This window comes from Electrona antarctica (genome assembly GCF_951216825.1).
Source record: "Electrona antarctica genome assembly, chromosome: 9".
Classification (NCBI taxonomy): Eukaryota; Metazoa; Chordata; class Actinopteri; order Myctophiformes; family Myctophidae; genus Electrona; species Electrona antarctica.
The window spans coordinates 39,640,083-39,657,222 of NC_136790.1; the positions used below are offsets into that span (position 1 = coordinate 39,640,083).

The window sequence follows — 17,140 nt, forward strand, 5'->3', positions numbered from 1 at the left end:
TCCACTAAGGAAAGTAGGCTTTCTAATGACACAACCCGCCTTTGTTTTGAAATTGGTGAGTAGCAAAAACGTTATTTTATTCATGCGAGCAGCGGAAGTTGAGAGTAACATCTAAGTACTAAGTACTAAATGCAACGCATTAGAGCTATGGATCAGAGCTATGCATTCCGTAAAGCCTGGCGTTGAGCTTTTCTTTTCGCAGATAAGTAAGCCTGGGACCGAGGCTACTGCTAGGCGTTGAGCCTGGAGTTGTCTCTGGCCGTACCCCGAGTGGAATAGTAAGAGAGTGGCGACACGCTTTGATCTCGCCGCAAAGCGGGTGCCTATGGGATATAGTTCCAAACATTGGAACTATCTCATTGGGATAAAATGAGCACTTCCGCATTCCGTTGTTACAATGGGAGTCAATGCTAGTGTCGTCACTCTCATACTATTCCACTCGGGCCGTACAATAGTGACGTAGAATGTAGGCGTCAATGCTGTCTTTTGTGTTTATTTCCAGGCTCCAGCCTATGGCTCCAGCTAACAACAGCTACCCGCAAGGAATTGTAGATGATGTAATCACAACGTTAAGGATTCATATGCATTCTGTGACCATGATATCAATGCATTGTGCATAAATACAACGATGAACAAAGGGTGGCTGGAGCTCGAGAGTGACCCAGGTGAGAAAGCTTCGAGCAGCTAGTTCAGATTCAGAATACAGATCAGGCTACTATAACACAGCTAACGTTAGCTTCTACCTTTGATGACATGGTCTGGTTATTTTTATTCAAATTTTAGGCCTTCTTCGGTTCAAGAATGGAATGATGATGTAGCCAGTCGCAATAAAAAAACCTTTTTCATTTCAAGGACCTTCAGTTTGATCATCAAGATTGGGCCACGGACCCCCATTTGATATATACAGTATATATTTAAATCTCCATCGGAGCCCATTCTATATGGTAAATGAAGAGTGTACAAATTGAGTTAATTGACACTCGGAGTCACAGATCATAAGGGAGAAGGAGAACCATGTGGTCTATATAATGTACACCCTCAAACTATGGATTTAAATGCAATTTACCTGAATCTGGGATATTTTGTTGCTTCACAGCAATTCTCACTATCCGTAGAATTGATTGAATAATATGAATTATTTTGTGGTCATTGCAGGACTATTCACTCTGTTGGTGGAAGATTTTGGTGAGTTGCTTGTCAGCATTGTTCTATTAACATGGCCTGGCCTGTGAGTAGAGTATTGTAACTTCCAAGCAAATGGGGAAAATGTTGTTGTTGTTTTTTGTAGGTGTCAAAGGTGTCCAAGTAGAAGAAATATATGATCTTCAAAGCAAATGTCATAGGTATGTACAGTAGTTAGTTAGCCACACTGGCAAAATATGAATGTCAAATCTAATTATTTCACATGAGTAGGAGGTCAAGCGTGGCTTTGCTCATCTTGACTTTGAAGGGGTCATAAAAACACATGTGGTTGAGATAAGTAGGATATACACTAATCCTGTGCATCTGTTGAACTGCCAATGTTTCAGATGCTAAATCACAATGTTTCGTAATGATGTTGTTTGTATGGAATCAGTTATGAAGACCGGTGATAGTTCCTTCACATGCTGTGTTTCCTACGACTGTTTTACGACTGTTTCGTAAAGATTCTTTCTGCTACTGGTTTCGCTTGAGAACTAGGTTTCACTGTATCACAAAGATCTTCTTGGCTCATTTGAGAAAGAAAGTCTCTCTTAGTTCCCTTGCCAAGTCTGTCAATAATTAAATGTCTGAAGAGGCATGCCATATTAGTCCAGCTGTCATTTACAGTAGCAACATTAATTTAGACGGTCCACGTTTGTTATTCTTATATATTGAGAAATTGTCATATTGGTGTCACTGTCATAATTTGAACTTTTATATTTAAAGTATTAAAACGCCTATGCCAAATGTTGGCTAAATTAAAACAACACTTACACACTTTAAGGTAGACTGTTACAGGTGAATAGTATTGTATTATATTGCAGGTTATGAGGGTTTACTTAAATTCTCAATCTCAAAGAGCATTCAATTCAAGCACTTGTGAATTGTAAAAACGTTTCAGTGCCTTACTGCACCAGGAGTTTGGAAATGTCATTAAAAAAGGATAATTATGAATGAAATAAAATATTAGTGCTTGCACCAAACAAATTGTTCAAACTTGACTTTACATTGTGCTATTCATAACCTTAAAATGCTTATAATTTGCAGCAGCAGGCAGAGTGCAGTACACTCAGCAAGTACATCACTCATCATTGCAATATTTCTCAAATGGAATTTCATAGTAGCCATCATGGTATTTCACTAGTAGGAGTAAGATATTTAGAAGATCTACAGGCTCAAAACCTATTCAGTAAGCACCTTGAGAAAAGCACACTTCTGGTTAGCTCTGGTCCATAGCTCTAATGCCATTGTATTTAGAGCTATGTTACTGTCGACTTTCGGGGCTTGCATAAATGCAGACCAGCCTCTTGTCTGTAGCGTAAATATAAAGAACGTCTTTGCTACTCGCCAATACAAAGGCGGCTTGTGTTATTAGAAAGCCTACGTTCCTTAGTGGGCGCACTCTGAGCCCCCTGCCACACGTATAAAATGCACTTTTTGGCCAGAAAGGGATACTTTTTCACTGTAAGAAAAAATGAGGATTTCTCTTGGCAATATCGGTAGAGGTGGCGAGTAGCAAAAACGTTCTTTATATTTACACTACAGATGAGAGGCTGGTCTGCATTTATGCGAGCACCAGCAGTCGACAGTAACGTAGCTCTAAATGCGACGGCATTAGAGCTATGGACCAGAGCTAACATCTGGTTAAATAAAATGACACAGGCTCCTGTAGATGATGATTGTATGTGTAATATTAATTGTATTTCCAAAGTGCACAGTTTTGAATTGGCTAAGAACATCTGCTTGTCTTTACAGTTTTACTAGAGTGTAGCAATAATGTATGCAAATCCTAAATGTTTGTTGTTGTAAATGGATTGTTCTTCTCAGCCCTGTCTATGGCTTCATCTTCTTGTTCAAATGGATTGAGGAGCGTCGGTCCAGAAGGAAAGTTTCCACCTTGGTGGATGAAACCTCTGTTATTGATGAGGAGATTGTTAATGATATGTTCTTTGCACATCAGGTAACGCATCTTATAATGTATAAGGCAAATTTGTATTGCTACAATCTCATATGTCAGCTATTCCTTCTGTTTAGTCTTCTCTCATATTCAATTATCCCAACAATTTGTACAGGTGTCAGCTATTAAACCCTAATCAAGTGTTCATCTTGACTTCTTAATTCAATTTAATTGTGAGACAAAGCTATGTGATCTTAATCTGTGTGTCATCACTGAAATATTACGTAGGTACTAGGTAGCACTGTCAAGTTCTGTCAAGCAGTTCAGGAACAACTTTTGATTTGTGTTTGACCGGTGTTCAGTTTTTTAACTGCATAAAATGTTATTTTGACCAGTGTTGCAGTGTATATATGGTTAGTACACTACATTATAGCGAACTGCAGTGGTTTTGTTTGGTCTCTTGTATTGCTCTTCTTTTTCTTTTTTTTCTTTTTCTTTTCTGCCTTTTATTGATAGTTTCAAGTGAAGATAGACAGGAATGAGGGAGAAAGAGAAGGGGAGAGACATGCAGCAAAGGTCATGAACGGGACTCGAACACACAACACGCTGTCAGGCCAGAGCCTATATGTGGCATGCGCCCGCCTGGACCACTAGGACAGCAGGCACCCCTGTATTTCTCTTCTATTGAGAAATGTAGATCCTGTGGACTGGTCTGACCACTACTGGGTGACAAGTGATACTGCCGGGAATAAATAAATACATAAAAATAAATCCTGAGCGAGCATGACAGTGGTAAAAAGTTCAGCACTTGCGCTGGAGACCTGGGTTCGAATCTTGGGTAGGATACTAAAGACTGCAGCTTTAAAGGAGTAGTTCACCCAAAAAAATATTTTCTATCAAGTACACAGCCCACAAAGCCTTGAAATCAAGGAATTTCTTAGTTTTTGTCGCCTTCCTGAGCCAATAAATTGATGACCCAGACCAGTGAAGTCTCACCCGGTCATTGGCAACTACTCAAAGCTTTTGTAGTTGAATAGTTGTGGAACAATTTTTAATGTTGCTATCCAGCTGCTTCTATGATATAACTACAGTAACGGCACCTACATTTAAATTGTCTTAAAAAGATACAAGTTACTGTGACCACTAACTTGACAATGATGTCCTTTCTGTATCTAGCTGATACCAAATTCCTGTGCTACCCATGCGTTGCTGAGTGTGCTTCTGAACTGCAGTGGTGTTGAGCTTGGCACCACTATTAGTCGAATGAAGGCTTTCACAAAAGGCTTCAGTCCAGAGGTAAGAAATGTCTCTCCTCTCCTTCAGTATTTTCAGTATTCCATCACACACACACACACACACACACCACAACAAGGAAACACATTCTGCTATCTACTTGATGTGTTTTTTATAGTTAATTTATTTGATGTGGACATCAGAATAGATACATTTACAACACCTGTCCACAGGAGGATTGTTTTCTCCAGTATTGTTAGTAGAGACACGATTTGTTTGTTTTACTTCTTGATCTTTCAGAGTAAAGGCTATGCCATTGGAAATGCCCCAGAGTTGGCCAAAGCACACAATAGTCATGCCAGGTAAGTTGCCGTGAGTGGCTTTTATTACTATGGTGGGAGGCGACTCTGGCTTTCCAGGAAAACCTTGTCGGTCAGATTGCTTGGCCTTACATTGGGAGACCTCAGGCTTTGTGCAGTCATCAGTTTCTCAAACCCATTTTCTTGTTTCTATGGAGACCTGAGCCCAGACATTTGCCGGAGAAACAGAATGGGATCAGTGCAGTGCGGACCATGGAAGCCTTCCACTTTGTTAGCTATGTGCCCATTAAAGACCGCCTCTTTGAACTTGATGGGCTCAAAGCTTACCCCATTGACCACGGTAAGACTTAATTCTGATTCAAATGGAATGATACCTATTTACTTTGTCACACTATGCACATCCTATCTGGCAGGGAACAATAGAAAATTAAAGCAAGTCATCAAACATGGCATCTATAAGTAATGTGGCATCCTGTAGGGCCGTGGGGAGAGGAGGAGGAATGGACAGATAAGGCTCGGCGGGTTATCATGGAAAGGATTGGACTGGCCACAGCTGGGTGAGTTCTAAACCAATTTTCTGTGTTCTCTCCTGCATTCTTCATATACACGTCATTCACTCAGCCCTCTCCCCTTTTTATTTCAGTGAACCATACCATGATATCCGCTTCAACTTGATGGCTGTAGTACCTGACCGCCGGATGAAGTACGAGTCCAAACTGGACGTCCTAAAGAAGAATCGTCAGACGGTCCTGGAGGGGCTACAGCAGGTCAGGAACTTCCTTGGGTGTAGTAACTGAGTTATATCCTATTTCCCAAGAACTCAGAAATGCTTCAAGCTCTAGCGGTCATGCTAACCTCTCAGTGCTGCTGGGAACATGAAACGGTATGTCCTTTTCATTGGGATTAGAGCTCAAAGAGAAGTCGCTACTGTAAAGAGCTGTTCCTCTTGGTCAAGTAGATTCACTTATGACTCTAGTTGCTTCTAACAGAAGTAGTGCATTTGGGGGTAAAAATTGTGAAGAGGTGCATGTTGTCATGTGTGTCTACCAAAGTGTTTTCTTTTTCCCCCAGTCTTCCAAACGCCCAGAGCTGAAAATATTTAAATTATTGGTGACCAGATAAAAACGTCAAGCGTGAACGAGCAGCAAAGAATAGATATAGATGCTCAGTGCCTCTTCACGCTGCTGGTGCTTCCAGCATAGCGTAATGATGTGGCGCTCCCATTAAAAACAAACGCAGCAGAAAATAATTGAGACCTTAAAACAATTGTATTTTCATTCAACATATCCAAAATACATGTACCAATGAACCAGCCTATAATCCTGTCCCAACATACATGTTGGCCTTGAATTGTTTCATAGATGCTCCCTGTTCTCCATTTCCCCCACAGCTAGACTGGAGCTAGTTCTCTTAATTCTAATGCAGGTACAGGTATGCAGTTGCTTAGCTTGTGTGCTCCTCTTAGTCACCCCCCCCCCCCCATGTGTGTGACCATATGTCAGTATATGTCTGAAGATGTTGATTATGGTAGATACATTAGTCATAATAAATACAAGATTTTGGAGAACAATCTGAGATTTACAGTGTTTGGAGTAGAACTAGCTTCCGTAGGTGAATAATACATGTAGAAGCCTTACAGGTATTTTATTTGCATGTAACAATGCTAGTTTTATTCAGGCGTTTTAGACTGCAGTGCTAAACAATGGGATGGGTTGCTTGTTGCATAGAATGTCAAACGTCGTAATAAATAATAGTATTGGTAAAGAGAAGACTGCTTTAGCAGTCTTCTCGTTCTTTTCCGTATGTTTCTTCCTTTTGGTGAAAATCATCTGGCTCGAAATGATCACTGCAAACTAAGCGATTTAGTATTGAGATCCATGTGTAATGTCGCTAGTCAAAGTTTCCTCAAATCAACGTTCTGATTAGGTATTCTATGAAAACGTTTCCACTTTAGAGACTTTGTCTATGTGGTAGAGCAGCCTGGATATACACACTGTGGCATCGTATTGATAAAATACAAAATAGCAATGTAGATAAAGAATTGAATAGACAATATCTGCTAATAAACGTCTGCTACTCAGTAGAAAACCCTAGAATGAGAAGCGAGAAGAAGTGCTCCTGCAGAAAGTAAACACAGGCGGCGGATGGGCGGAAGACAAGGGGTGCGTTCGGAAATCCGCACTGAGCGCACTGGTGTGCCTTCTTGTCGTTTGTTTATTTGGTGTACAAGTATAATACATCAAATTAGTTTTCCTGTCTTTCTTTATATAATCTCTTTCTTGAAACTGACAATCTATAATGTGCTGTTTCCACCTCCAGCTGATCCGCCTCACCCAACCGGACCTGGTTCAGGACAAGAAGCAGCAAGACTTGTCTGATGACACTGGCACAGTTATCAAGAAGGAGACCGAGGAGGAGCTGGTTACATCCCAGGGAACAGAACAGACTTCCTCAAGTACTGTAGTCAAATGTATTCCCTTGCTCGTTTTTACTTGTGGCGGGAATAATATCCACATTTAATACATGAATGTGTTACATTTCTTTTTAGAACCAGTGGCAGATTCAGCAGGTCAGTCTCGCATGGCTTCCAGCTCCTTGGGCAACACCAAAGTCATGGGTAAACCAGCAGCACCTGCCGGAGCTGGCGGCCCGGTGGTCGGCAGTCCCAACCCCGTCGCTCAGCGCTTGCCTGCCTTCCTGGACAACCACAATTATGCCAAGTCCCCTATGCAGGTATGATATGAGGGGTGGAAAGGTCTTGACAGATTTCTTAATTGGCCGGATAAGTTGGCGGGATAAGTTCAAATGCAGTGAACTTAGTGATCGCTCAGGATTTCTTAAAACTTAGTGATAAAATAAAAGTTTTTATCAATTGTTTTTTTTTATTCATGACAAAAACAGACCAATTGTATTCTGGCATTAACACAAATACAGGATATATGTATAAACACATTAAACAAACCCACCCACCCCTCCCTCCCAGGACCAACACAGTCATAAAATGCATACCTATGCAAAATGTCTTAACACTGTGTAAAAAAGAAAAAATCATATCCTTCATTTTATCTGCAATGTTAGACCAAATATTAACATTTCTTCTTTTGCTCCATGTAACCTTGCCGTTGACATCACTAGATATCTGAAAAGGTTAGGGGCCATTGGCTCTAGATATCTGAAAAGGTTAGGGCCCATTGGCAAAATGTTAACAGGTTTAACGCCCAGGGGTATTTGGAACCATTATAAGTAGCTAGATGTAGCCAAAACAACCCAGAGGGGATCGACAACAACGGGAGGTATGATTACTTCTAACGTGACAAGCGACGGGACCGCGATGTGCCGTCAAAAACATAATCTTTGGTTAGAATTGGAAGCATTGAGTTAGATCAAGAGTTATTCACGTTTTAAGATTTTTCATCCCATCCATTAAAATGAAGGGGGACCACTTTTGGATGACGTCCCAACCGGAAATGACTGTAGACTGGTGCACTCGTTTATGAAATGATTAATGTTCCGTCTTTTGATTAATCTCCGTCCGGGGCGCTGAGCGGAACTATTTGATAGTACGGAGACCTCCTTTTTGGCAGGAGTGTTAATGTAACTTATTTAGAATAAAGCAAAAAGCAAGGGTGTGCCACACTCATTAGTTTGAGTTTGTTGTGATCAACAGGAAGAGGAGGATCTTGCTTCTAGCGTGGGACGCTCTAGGATATCAGCCCCGCCTCAGCGCACCTACTCTGATGATGAAGATGAGTATGAGGATGATGAAGCAGTTACTGCCCCAGCAGGCACATCGAACAGGTGAGCTCTGCAACAGGTGTGTCCATGATTTTCTTTGTGTGTTCACAATTATTTTTGTTTACAAATGTTACAATTCTGTCAGGTTTAGACGGAAGGCAGGTCTGCGTTCACGAACGGGACGGGTAGCCAGCGGTATGGAGAGCCAGATTGCCCTAAGTGTCCTTGCTGAAAAACTAAAGAAGGAGGTGCAAAGGAAGGATGCCCTGAACACTCCCCTGTCTGTCCGCACGGAAGGCCGCACAGGGGGAATTTGCATTACAGCTGCATCGCAACCCTCCCCTACTCCTAGCAATGAAAGCACAGACACAGCTTCAGAGATCGGCAGTGCCTTCAACTCCCCACTGCGCTCGCCAGCACGTTCCCTGGCTGCAACACGCCCATCCAGCCCGGTCGCATCCCACCTGTCTCGCGTGCTTTTTGGAGACGATGAGATGCTCAGGCTAGACTCCAGACACAACCGTGCCGTACGAGAGCTGGGTCCCTCTATCAGCATAGCCCTCCTCCACCTCCAGGAGGATGGTGTGATCTGTGCTCTCCCACTACCATGTGAGTTTATTTAACTGATGTCTCTTGTCTAAAACTGGTTGTTCAACACCTCTGGTTAAAGAAGCGTTCATTACTTGTATTTGAGTCGATTTTACTGATATTGAGATGAAGTGTGTGAGCATGAACTAGATTATAGTCGATAAATTTTCTAGAGAGTAGAAACTAGCAAGTGTTTCTATATGACTATAATGCAAATATTACAAAGTACTGATGTAATGTACTAAATTCAGTGCACTTAGCTAGTACATTGACTTCACTGAAAGTAATGAATGGGTTTTAGTTGCTATAAATTGCTGTTCTTGCTGCCTGTACAGTGGATGTTGCAGCAGATGGAAGTAAGATTCCTTGCACTCCTGAGAAGATAAAGCACAAAGAGCAAGGAGGCCATACAACAGGAGAGATGGTTGCAGTAAAAGAGGGAAATGAAGGGCCATCTGTTGTGGTGAAAGAGGAGAGCAAGGATGGAGCAGATGTCAAACCTAGCAAGGAAAAGATCAAGACAGAATCAGATGGAGGCCAAAAACCACATGGGGAGAAGTACTCTCCAAAAGTAAGTCCAGGCATTGCATAGCAGTTTGTTCCATCCTCTGTGTGTTATAAAGGGACTGTACACGCGGTAGGACTTTTAAAGTAATCTGGGAGTCATCGTTGAGAATTTCACACTACACAAGTCTTGTTTTAAATCGGCCGTCGTAATATATTTGTGGTTTTCACACTATACGATTGATCGCTGAACAGTGGCGTAATGGAGGTACCCCTACAAGTACCATTAAAAGCGATGCGCCCTCAGCAGAGCGTTGATACAAAGTAGCGGGGAAAGATCAATTTTCAAAGTGGAAATTATCAAAAATAGACTGGGGAGTGCATCGATTCATGAAAACAGACTGAACCATCTAACTTGTCCATTGAATCGCCTGTTGCATCAATTGGATTTTCCCAACCTTTATAAAGAGAAAGCACTAATCATATTGGTAAGTCAAATATACTTCGGCTATGTGACCTGAATGATGTCGAAAATGAATTCCATTTTATGTTTTATTGTACACTTTATGATGATTTGAGGGTTCCATTATTTGATGTAATGCAGCAACAAAAACCTGAGCTATTCATTTGATCATGAAGTATTTAAGACGGCACAGTTTGTTTCTAGAGCCTGGAGTAGAAGACAATCTCAGCTCTTCAAGTAGGTTCATGTGTACGATTTCCTGTTCCAATGTTGTATTTTATTTAAATTTATGTTGTTTAATTATAATTATGTAAACTGCCATGTAACACGGGGTGCAGTGCAGTCGCAACCCTGTTTATACTGTATGATGTCCAGTCGGCAATGGAGCCAAATTTCAAACCTGCTAGATATTTAGAAACACTCTGGAAGGCATCGGCAAGCACTATTATCGCGGAAGGATCTTCTAGCAGTACCTTACAGACAGTGTGAGCGAAACCTCTCTGTGATCAAAGCCTGATCTTTCATCAGCTCTGGGGTTTTGTCGGCCCAGACAGCATAATCTCAGCAAAAATCTTGCAGAGTGTAGTGTACGGGCCCAAAGTCTGTTGAGTCTTTTGTTATTTTTTGCACTGCTCCATCCATGTGTTGGAAATTGGAATATAAAATATAAATGTATTTAGAGTGGTTGTGTGAGTGGTTTGCCTTTTGATAAACAAGTGCAACCGATCAACAGCTGGTGATTCTCTTTGTTTCTTCAAGGAGCTGCTGGCTCTGCTCAAGTGTGTAGAAGCTGACATTGCCAATTACGAAGTTTTCCTAAAGGAGGAGGTTGAAAAGAGGAAAAAATACAAGGTAGGCTTTAATTGCCTTCCATCTTCCATGGTTTCTACAAATGAATTTGTTGGTCACTTAACGTGAATTTTTCACCTTATTTGAAAAGATTGATGACCAGCGGAGGACTCACAATTATGACGAGTTTATCTGCACGTTCATATCCATGTTGGCACAGGAAGGTAAACCTCTAAACTCTCAGTTCTCAACCATTCCTTCTTTCCTCAGACTTATGTATAGGTATGCTGTTTACTTTTGTTTTTCGACTTCTGTTTGACTTCCACACAGCAGTTAACATTATATTTCTCTCCACCCACACCACATTAAGAAAAAGAACAGATATTATACTGTGCAGTTAAACTGGAAGCTTTTTTTCTTGAAATCTAGAGTTAGATGATTCATGAAAGAATGCCGTTTTCATATTTTGTCAGATATTTCTTGTTCACAGTACCTTGTTATATTGTTTTATTGTGTTGCTCAAGCATTAATTTTCCTCCCTAGGCATGTTGGCCAGCCTTGTGGAGCAGAATATTTCAGTGCGTCGTCGGCAAGGTGTGAGTATTGGCCGCCTGCACAAACAGAGGAAACCCGATCGCAGGAAACGCTCTCGACCCTACAAAGCCAAGCGCCAGTAATTCCAAATAATTTGACTTTTTTCATGTAGGTCAGTAAGCACCAAGCAATCACTGCAAAGAAAGAAATTGAGACTAATCATGAACTCTTTGTACTTTGTATTTTAGTCGGCGGTCTCTTTTTCATGTACAGTAAAATCGTCAGTGTTAACACAGAATTTTACTGTGTACAGCTGACCATATTGTTCGTCATTTGTGTTTTACTTTCATGTACAGTATGTATAACAATTTTAGTCTCGATGTAAACTTGCCTCTGTCAGTGCCACTACTATTTGCAGGTTGTGAATTTTTGCAAGGGGCATTTAATCATGGATGCATATTGTTAATATTCGGTCCTTCTGTTATTATGAATGGTTTAATATAGTAGATTGTTTGTCATTCTTATAGTCATTAGATATTGCGATATCAGTTGACTATTGACTTGCTAACCTGTCCCAAGCTGTATCACCACTGATGTTTTGGGTGACATATTTGTATCCATCAATATAATAAATCATGACCTGTAACAATGGATTAATCATTCCTTAGAAGACATCCTTCAGTTGACAATTTCCACGATACAACAGAACAATATCACACTGAAACAACTAGTACAAGCCCTTGCACATTGATCTAACCAACTCTTTAAAGAAATAAACTTTGAAAGGTTGTCTGCTCATGGTGTACGTATACGGCTTTGCCTCTATATCTCTAGAGCTCCTGTAAATGAATGACAAACACCAATGTTATTTTTGTACTTGATTTCCAAATTGATAAATTATGGGCATATGTGCATTTGAGTGTTTTGTACATATGTATCTGTTGATCAGCTCAGCATCACTGCCATACAGTGTGCTCAGTTGGTTTTGTCCTTGTGTATTCGTACTACAATAAACTCTCCAAAAATGTCTTTCTTCCTTTTTTAATAGTGAGCTTTGAGCTGTTTGTGGTATGCGTCACAGTACAGCAATTCTGTATGCTTTGGAGCGTTCAACTAGTAAGGAATTAACTTTGAGCTCAGTTAAGGGACGTTTTCTGCAGTACACTTAGTGTACACTAGGGACAACACTGACAGATGAGCAGTAGCAGGTGATGATTTGTTGTCAGTTGCTTTGATTGTGTAGTTGACAGTTAATAATAAATACACCTTGGATTCTCGTCCGCAACAGTACATGATCTGGCATTTGCTGTCTATATTACTAGGCTATTGATGTCAGTGTCAAATTAAATCACAAAAGGAGCTGGTGCTTTTGTTAAGGCAGCATGATATCATGTATTGCATTTGCCTTTTTTGACGTAAGCCTTGTTGCATAGGAATACTTTCATTTATAAAAATGCTGCAAAACCACATTGGTTGGCACATAAGGTTTAATTATATCTTCAAATCATTATCATCCAAGAAATGTAACATTACTTTTAAAAGACAGGCTGATGAAATGTTCCCAATCCGAACTTTAACTGGCCCATGTGATCAAACCGGTATGTTCGGATGGAAATATAATATATTGTAACTTAACAGATATTAACATGACCATGTAAATTATATTCTACTGGACTGGAGTTAATAAAGCTTCACTCCTGAATGGAGGCGGAGCAGGTGTTCTAGATTAGACAACATTCTTGATTTGGTGCATGTGTGAAGAAATTACTCGGGGGGGGGTAAGTGGACTGCGACTTCTCCGAAATAATGACTAGAAATAAAAACGATTTAAGAATCGGACAAAAAAACGTGCACGCGCCCGTCGAAATATTCCCCACCCCCTTTGCGTCAGCGCGCTCTCAATCCTCTCGTCAGGGCGCGTGCTCCGTGCCGTGGGATGCTGAATTGTAGGTGATGATGGCGGAAGGGGAACAACGTCGAGTTTCATCCTGAGTTTTTCTTACGGCTGTAGAACCATCTACAACAGCGTTTCTCTCCGTCAGTTCCTTCTCTCCAGACGATGGGGAACGAGGCCAGTCAGGAAGGAGAGGGACAGCCGGGACAGGCCGGCTCCGCTGTCCCCGCAGCGGCGGCTCCGACTTCCATTTCAGCACCACCGGACTCTGGACAGCTCATCAAGCCCAGCAATGGTGCGCCAGCCGGAGGAACAGGGGCCGGACCCGGCCCGGGGATTAACAGGTAGGTAGCCACAATATATCGAAGGCATTTCTAATAGTTGTGCTTTTGTTTTGTTTTTAGCTATGTAAATCATTGATTGGGATTTAACGATATGGTAGTCATGTTCCGTATCATTTTGATGTTGAGCGTGTGTGAGATCATTCGATTATGTAGATAGTCTAGTGTGAGTGCTTAATTATTTATTTCAATATCATTGTCAACACAATTCACTATTACTCTTGAAATCGAGTTTTTGGTGCATGACCTGTTAGTCTGTAATATAGCCAACAACAATTTGAGTCTGAACCGAAACGCCAAAAGAACGCTTATTTAGAAGAACCAAATAATCCGTATGGCTACAGCCTAGAAATTGTCAAATGGGTCGAGTAGGAATGACTACGTTCTTCCAGTGTGTGAAGCATTTTAAATATGAATGGGCGAAAAACTCGCTGTTTGTATTCAGGTGTGGGAATTGCCGAGATAATGAAAATTCATACAGAATGACCGATAGGCTTAATATGATGGTAGTAACTCACATATGAGAAATATATGAATAATGTAAAATATAGCTTAATGTTTGCGATGCTATTAGTGGCATGCTTTACTGGCACAATTTTGATCACCCCTCTTATGAACGTGACAAATGGCAGTAAATACAAACCAATGCTTAGTGATCATTATTATCTTCCTAACGATGTACATAGCATTTGTATCCTGATGGGAGTGGTCTCCTCCAGAATGACAGTGCTACCCCATTCACAGAGCACAGGCCCATGGAATGAATGGTTTGTAGGGCATAGAAAAATGAGGTAAACGATGACATACAAAAGTTTGAGTCACCACCAGATTTCCATGATGGATATCCATGTGAAATGTTTGATTAGTAGGCAAAATAGAACAACAAATAATCAATTTTCCACCAGTAAACTTTAACAATTAAAAATAACTTCCAAATTCAACTCAATAGCTATCACCATTTGATAAACCATCATAGCCCCACATTGAATTCTGACTGCTGCCTTAAAAATCTGACCCAAATCCATAGGGGTGTTGGAAGTGGGGAGAGACCATGGCTTATAGGACCATATAGGGCACTTTTACAATATTATTGCATTTAATGGAATCAGTTGAATGTGAACCAGATACAGGAGGAAGTCCTTGTTCTATATACAGTATAACCTCATGTCTGCTCTCCGAAAGGTGCAGTTAGTCCCCCGAGTAGACCATATTATTGCTCCTTGGGAACACAAGGACCCAGGTTTTAATGGCACTACTGTCGTGTCTCGCATATGTCTCCGCTCTCTAACCTTGTCTTACTTAAGCTAGGTCTACACTGACCTAGCTTAAAAATAATTCTACAGTACGATCTTAAAAATAAGATTGTACTGTATTCATAATTACCAAAGCGCAAAGTGTCAAGTGAAGTAGTGATCTGATAAGCCTAACAAAGTAGGTCTTCAGCTCTGTTTGCTCATTGAAAGCAACCCCAACCCCCCCCCCCCCCCCCCCCCCCCCCCCTTGCCAGTCAATGATGTCAGTCCAGTCCAGTCATCTATATCATGTCAGTATTATGTCAGTGCTATTACGTCAATTCCCGTTGTCAGAGTATTTGGAAGCCAGTCTATGATGTCAGAACTATGATGTTTGTACTGAGATGTCGTGTGTGTGTGTGGGGTGGGGTGGGGTGGGGGGGGGGGGTTGGTGAGTGTGGAATTGATAGATATAGAGATACCAGGCAATGTTTCACGATAATGGCACTGTGAAAACTATTTTGAAAAACAGGGACATCTGCTGTATTATATTCTCTCTTTTCAAGCCAATCTAAATAATTTTCAGTTCTTCTGTGTGTGTGTGTGTGTGTGTGTGTGTGTGTGTGTGTGTGTGTGTGTGTGTGTGTGTGTGTGTGTGTGTGTGTGTGTGTGTGTGTGTGTGTGTGTGTGTGTGTGTGTGCGCGCGTGCGTGTGTGCATCTGAGCGTGTCTGTCTATAATGTATGTGTCTGTCTGTCTGACTGACTGTCTGCAGCTAATCTTGCATCTTACATACATATTTCTTGTGTGCGCTGATAGCAGGCCAAGAATCTCAATCCACAAATAGTTTAAAAAATGAGTCAATGATAACATACATGTTTGTGAGATAACGTGCCAGCACAAGCAAACATTAGATTTACACCAAAATATACATTCAACAAGACAACACCCAAATCACTAGTCTTAATCTTTGCATATTCAACTCAGTTCGAGCTGTCTTAAATCAGTGTTTAACCACTTTGACAGAGTTTATAGTGCCATCGTTCGCCAATGTATGCACCAAAACTAAGATAGCCTATTATAGCACTGCCTTGAAATCGCAGACATGTAACAGTTGCCAAACATTTTAACATCCTATTTGAATTCAATGTTAAATATGTCATGCATGTGTCATGTATGATCTCCTCTCCCTCTTCTCTCTCTCTCTCTCTCTCTCTGTCATATGGAGTGTCACACCCACACACAGGTCTAATGTCTATTCCATGGACTATGCATGGACCTTTCTGATATACTGATAATACTGTAGCTGTGTATATCTCTGTCTTCTACATGCCATTACTTTCCAGTCACATGTACAATGACTGTCAACTTGTGTAATCTTGATGCCAGTAACAACAACATGTACTTCCTCTTGCAAAGGACTTACAAAGTGGCACTTACTGTACATTTCAAACCACAACCTTGAATTGACTGGTGATACAAACAGATTGACATATAGAATTAACAATCACAGAACATTGAATGCTAGAACTCTGTAAAGAAGTATGTGCAGGCTCTTCCTGACATTGGAGCATGGGAGGGCCTGCATAGTACATGCAGCCTGTAACATTGTAACATCATGTTTGTCCTAGTGACTTACTTTTCAATATGTTACTGTCCAAAGATTCTGGTTGCGTTGTAATAATGCAATAAGAGCCCTTTATTCTTTCCCTTCCCCCATCGCCCCTTGCCTTTTCATGCTTACGCATAACCCCAAAACACTGTCACCACATGACAAAGAGAAAGATGCAGAGACAAAAGGGCATGTCCCTGACAGAGATTTCCGCTCTATCAATCGACCCTTTACAGTTAATCATATTTTATCATGATACCTGCTGTATATAATCTTTTCTAACAATCTAATTACCATAATCAAATTGAACTTTGACACTTTAATTTATTTTTACACTTTTACTATCCAATTTAATCATTTGATCACAGTCTTAACTTTTTTTAATCTTGTTTGCCCTACCCACACTTTACCAATAAAATGCTGATCACTGGAACCTCTTGAGACATAATATTATGTATTGACTATTTGTACTGGTAGGCTGTGATTCAGATCTAGAATCCAAAGCGGAAGCGGAAGCACCTCTACCTCTAGCAGAGGCAGAAGACCTCTACCATATATTATGGATTCAGAGCATAGACAATGTGCTTCAGTGTGTCAGAGAATACAATAGCTTTATGCAATGAGCAGTCATTCAAGTTGAACTTCAACTCTGCAGCCTTTGACTAAATTCCTTTGGCAGCATAGCAACTGTTGTTACAATAGTTAACCTACTTACAAACTGGCAGATGCACTGGCATGGCATGCCACTGGTATGTACAGTATGATGCTGTATAATGTTCTTAACAGAGCAATTTTATACTTTGTCATACAATGCACA

The 17,140-nt window shown here is 40.8% G+C and overlaps 2 protein-coding genes across 4 annotated transcripts in view; both read left to right on the forward strand.

The window, feature by feature from the left end:
• The first annotated feature begins 491 nt into the window (after nt 1-491).
• bap1 (BRCA1 associated deubiquitinase 1) lies at nt 492-12,272 on the forward strand. 3 transcript variants are annotated; one of them, XM_079511426.1, is made up of 18 exons: nt 507-665; nt 784-944; nt 1,156-1,185; nt 1,289-1,343; nt 3,010-3,142; nt 4,256-4,375; nt 4,613-4,674; nt 4,830-4,972; nt 5,111-5,189; nt 5,276-5,399; nt 6,952-7,087; nt 7,181-7,365; nt 8,300-8,430; nt 8,513-8,976; nt 9,291-9,526; nt 10,682-10,774; nt 10,863-10,935; nt 11,255-12,272. In XM_079511426.1, the coding sequence occupies exons 5-18, from the start codon at nt 3,125-3,127 to the stop codon at nt 11,386-11,388; spliced, it is 1,998 nt and encodes a 665-aa protein (XP_079367552.1). In that variant the 5' UTR covers nt 507-665; nt 784-944; nt 1,156-1,185; nt 1,289-1,343; nt 3,010-3,124; the 3' UTR covers nt 11,389-12,272. The 3 variants fall into 3 exon arrangements, with proteins under 3 accessions (XP_079367551.1, XP_079367552.1, XP_079367553.1); XM_079511427.1 differs by having other exon boundaries at nt 536-665; nt 853-944; XM_079511425.1 differs by lacking the exon at nt 784-944 and having other exon boundaries at nt 492-665.
• Nucleotides 12,273-13,304: 1,032 nt separating this feature from the next.
• The window catches only part of bsnb (bassoon (presynaptic cytomatrix protein) b), a gene marked incomplete at both ends in the record, with an annotated part of 76,055 nt that continues 72,219 nt past the window's right edge, over nt 13,305-17,140 (forward strand). Inside the window, one exon of the mRNA XM_079510730.1 lies at nt 13,305-13,483. Within this exon, the coding sequence (XP_079366856.1) occupies nt 13,305-13,483 (179 nt within the window). The remainder of the gene's footprint in view (nt 13,484-17,140) is intronic.

Coding starts and splice junctions, on each gene's coding strand:
- bap1 (XM_079511425.1), top strand. CDS start 629: ATGAACAAAGGGTGGCTGGAGCTCGAGAGTGACCCAG. Junction 5,400..6,951: donor TCCTGGAGGGGCTACAGCAG/GTCAGGAACTTC, acceptor TTCCACCTCCAG/CTGATCCGCCTCACCCAACC. Junction 10,775..10,862: donor AAAAGAGGAAAAAATACAAG/GTAGGCTTTAAT, acceptor TTATTTGAAAAG/ATTGATGACCAGCGGAGGAC.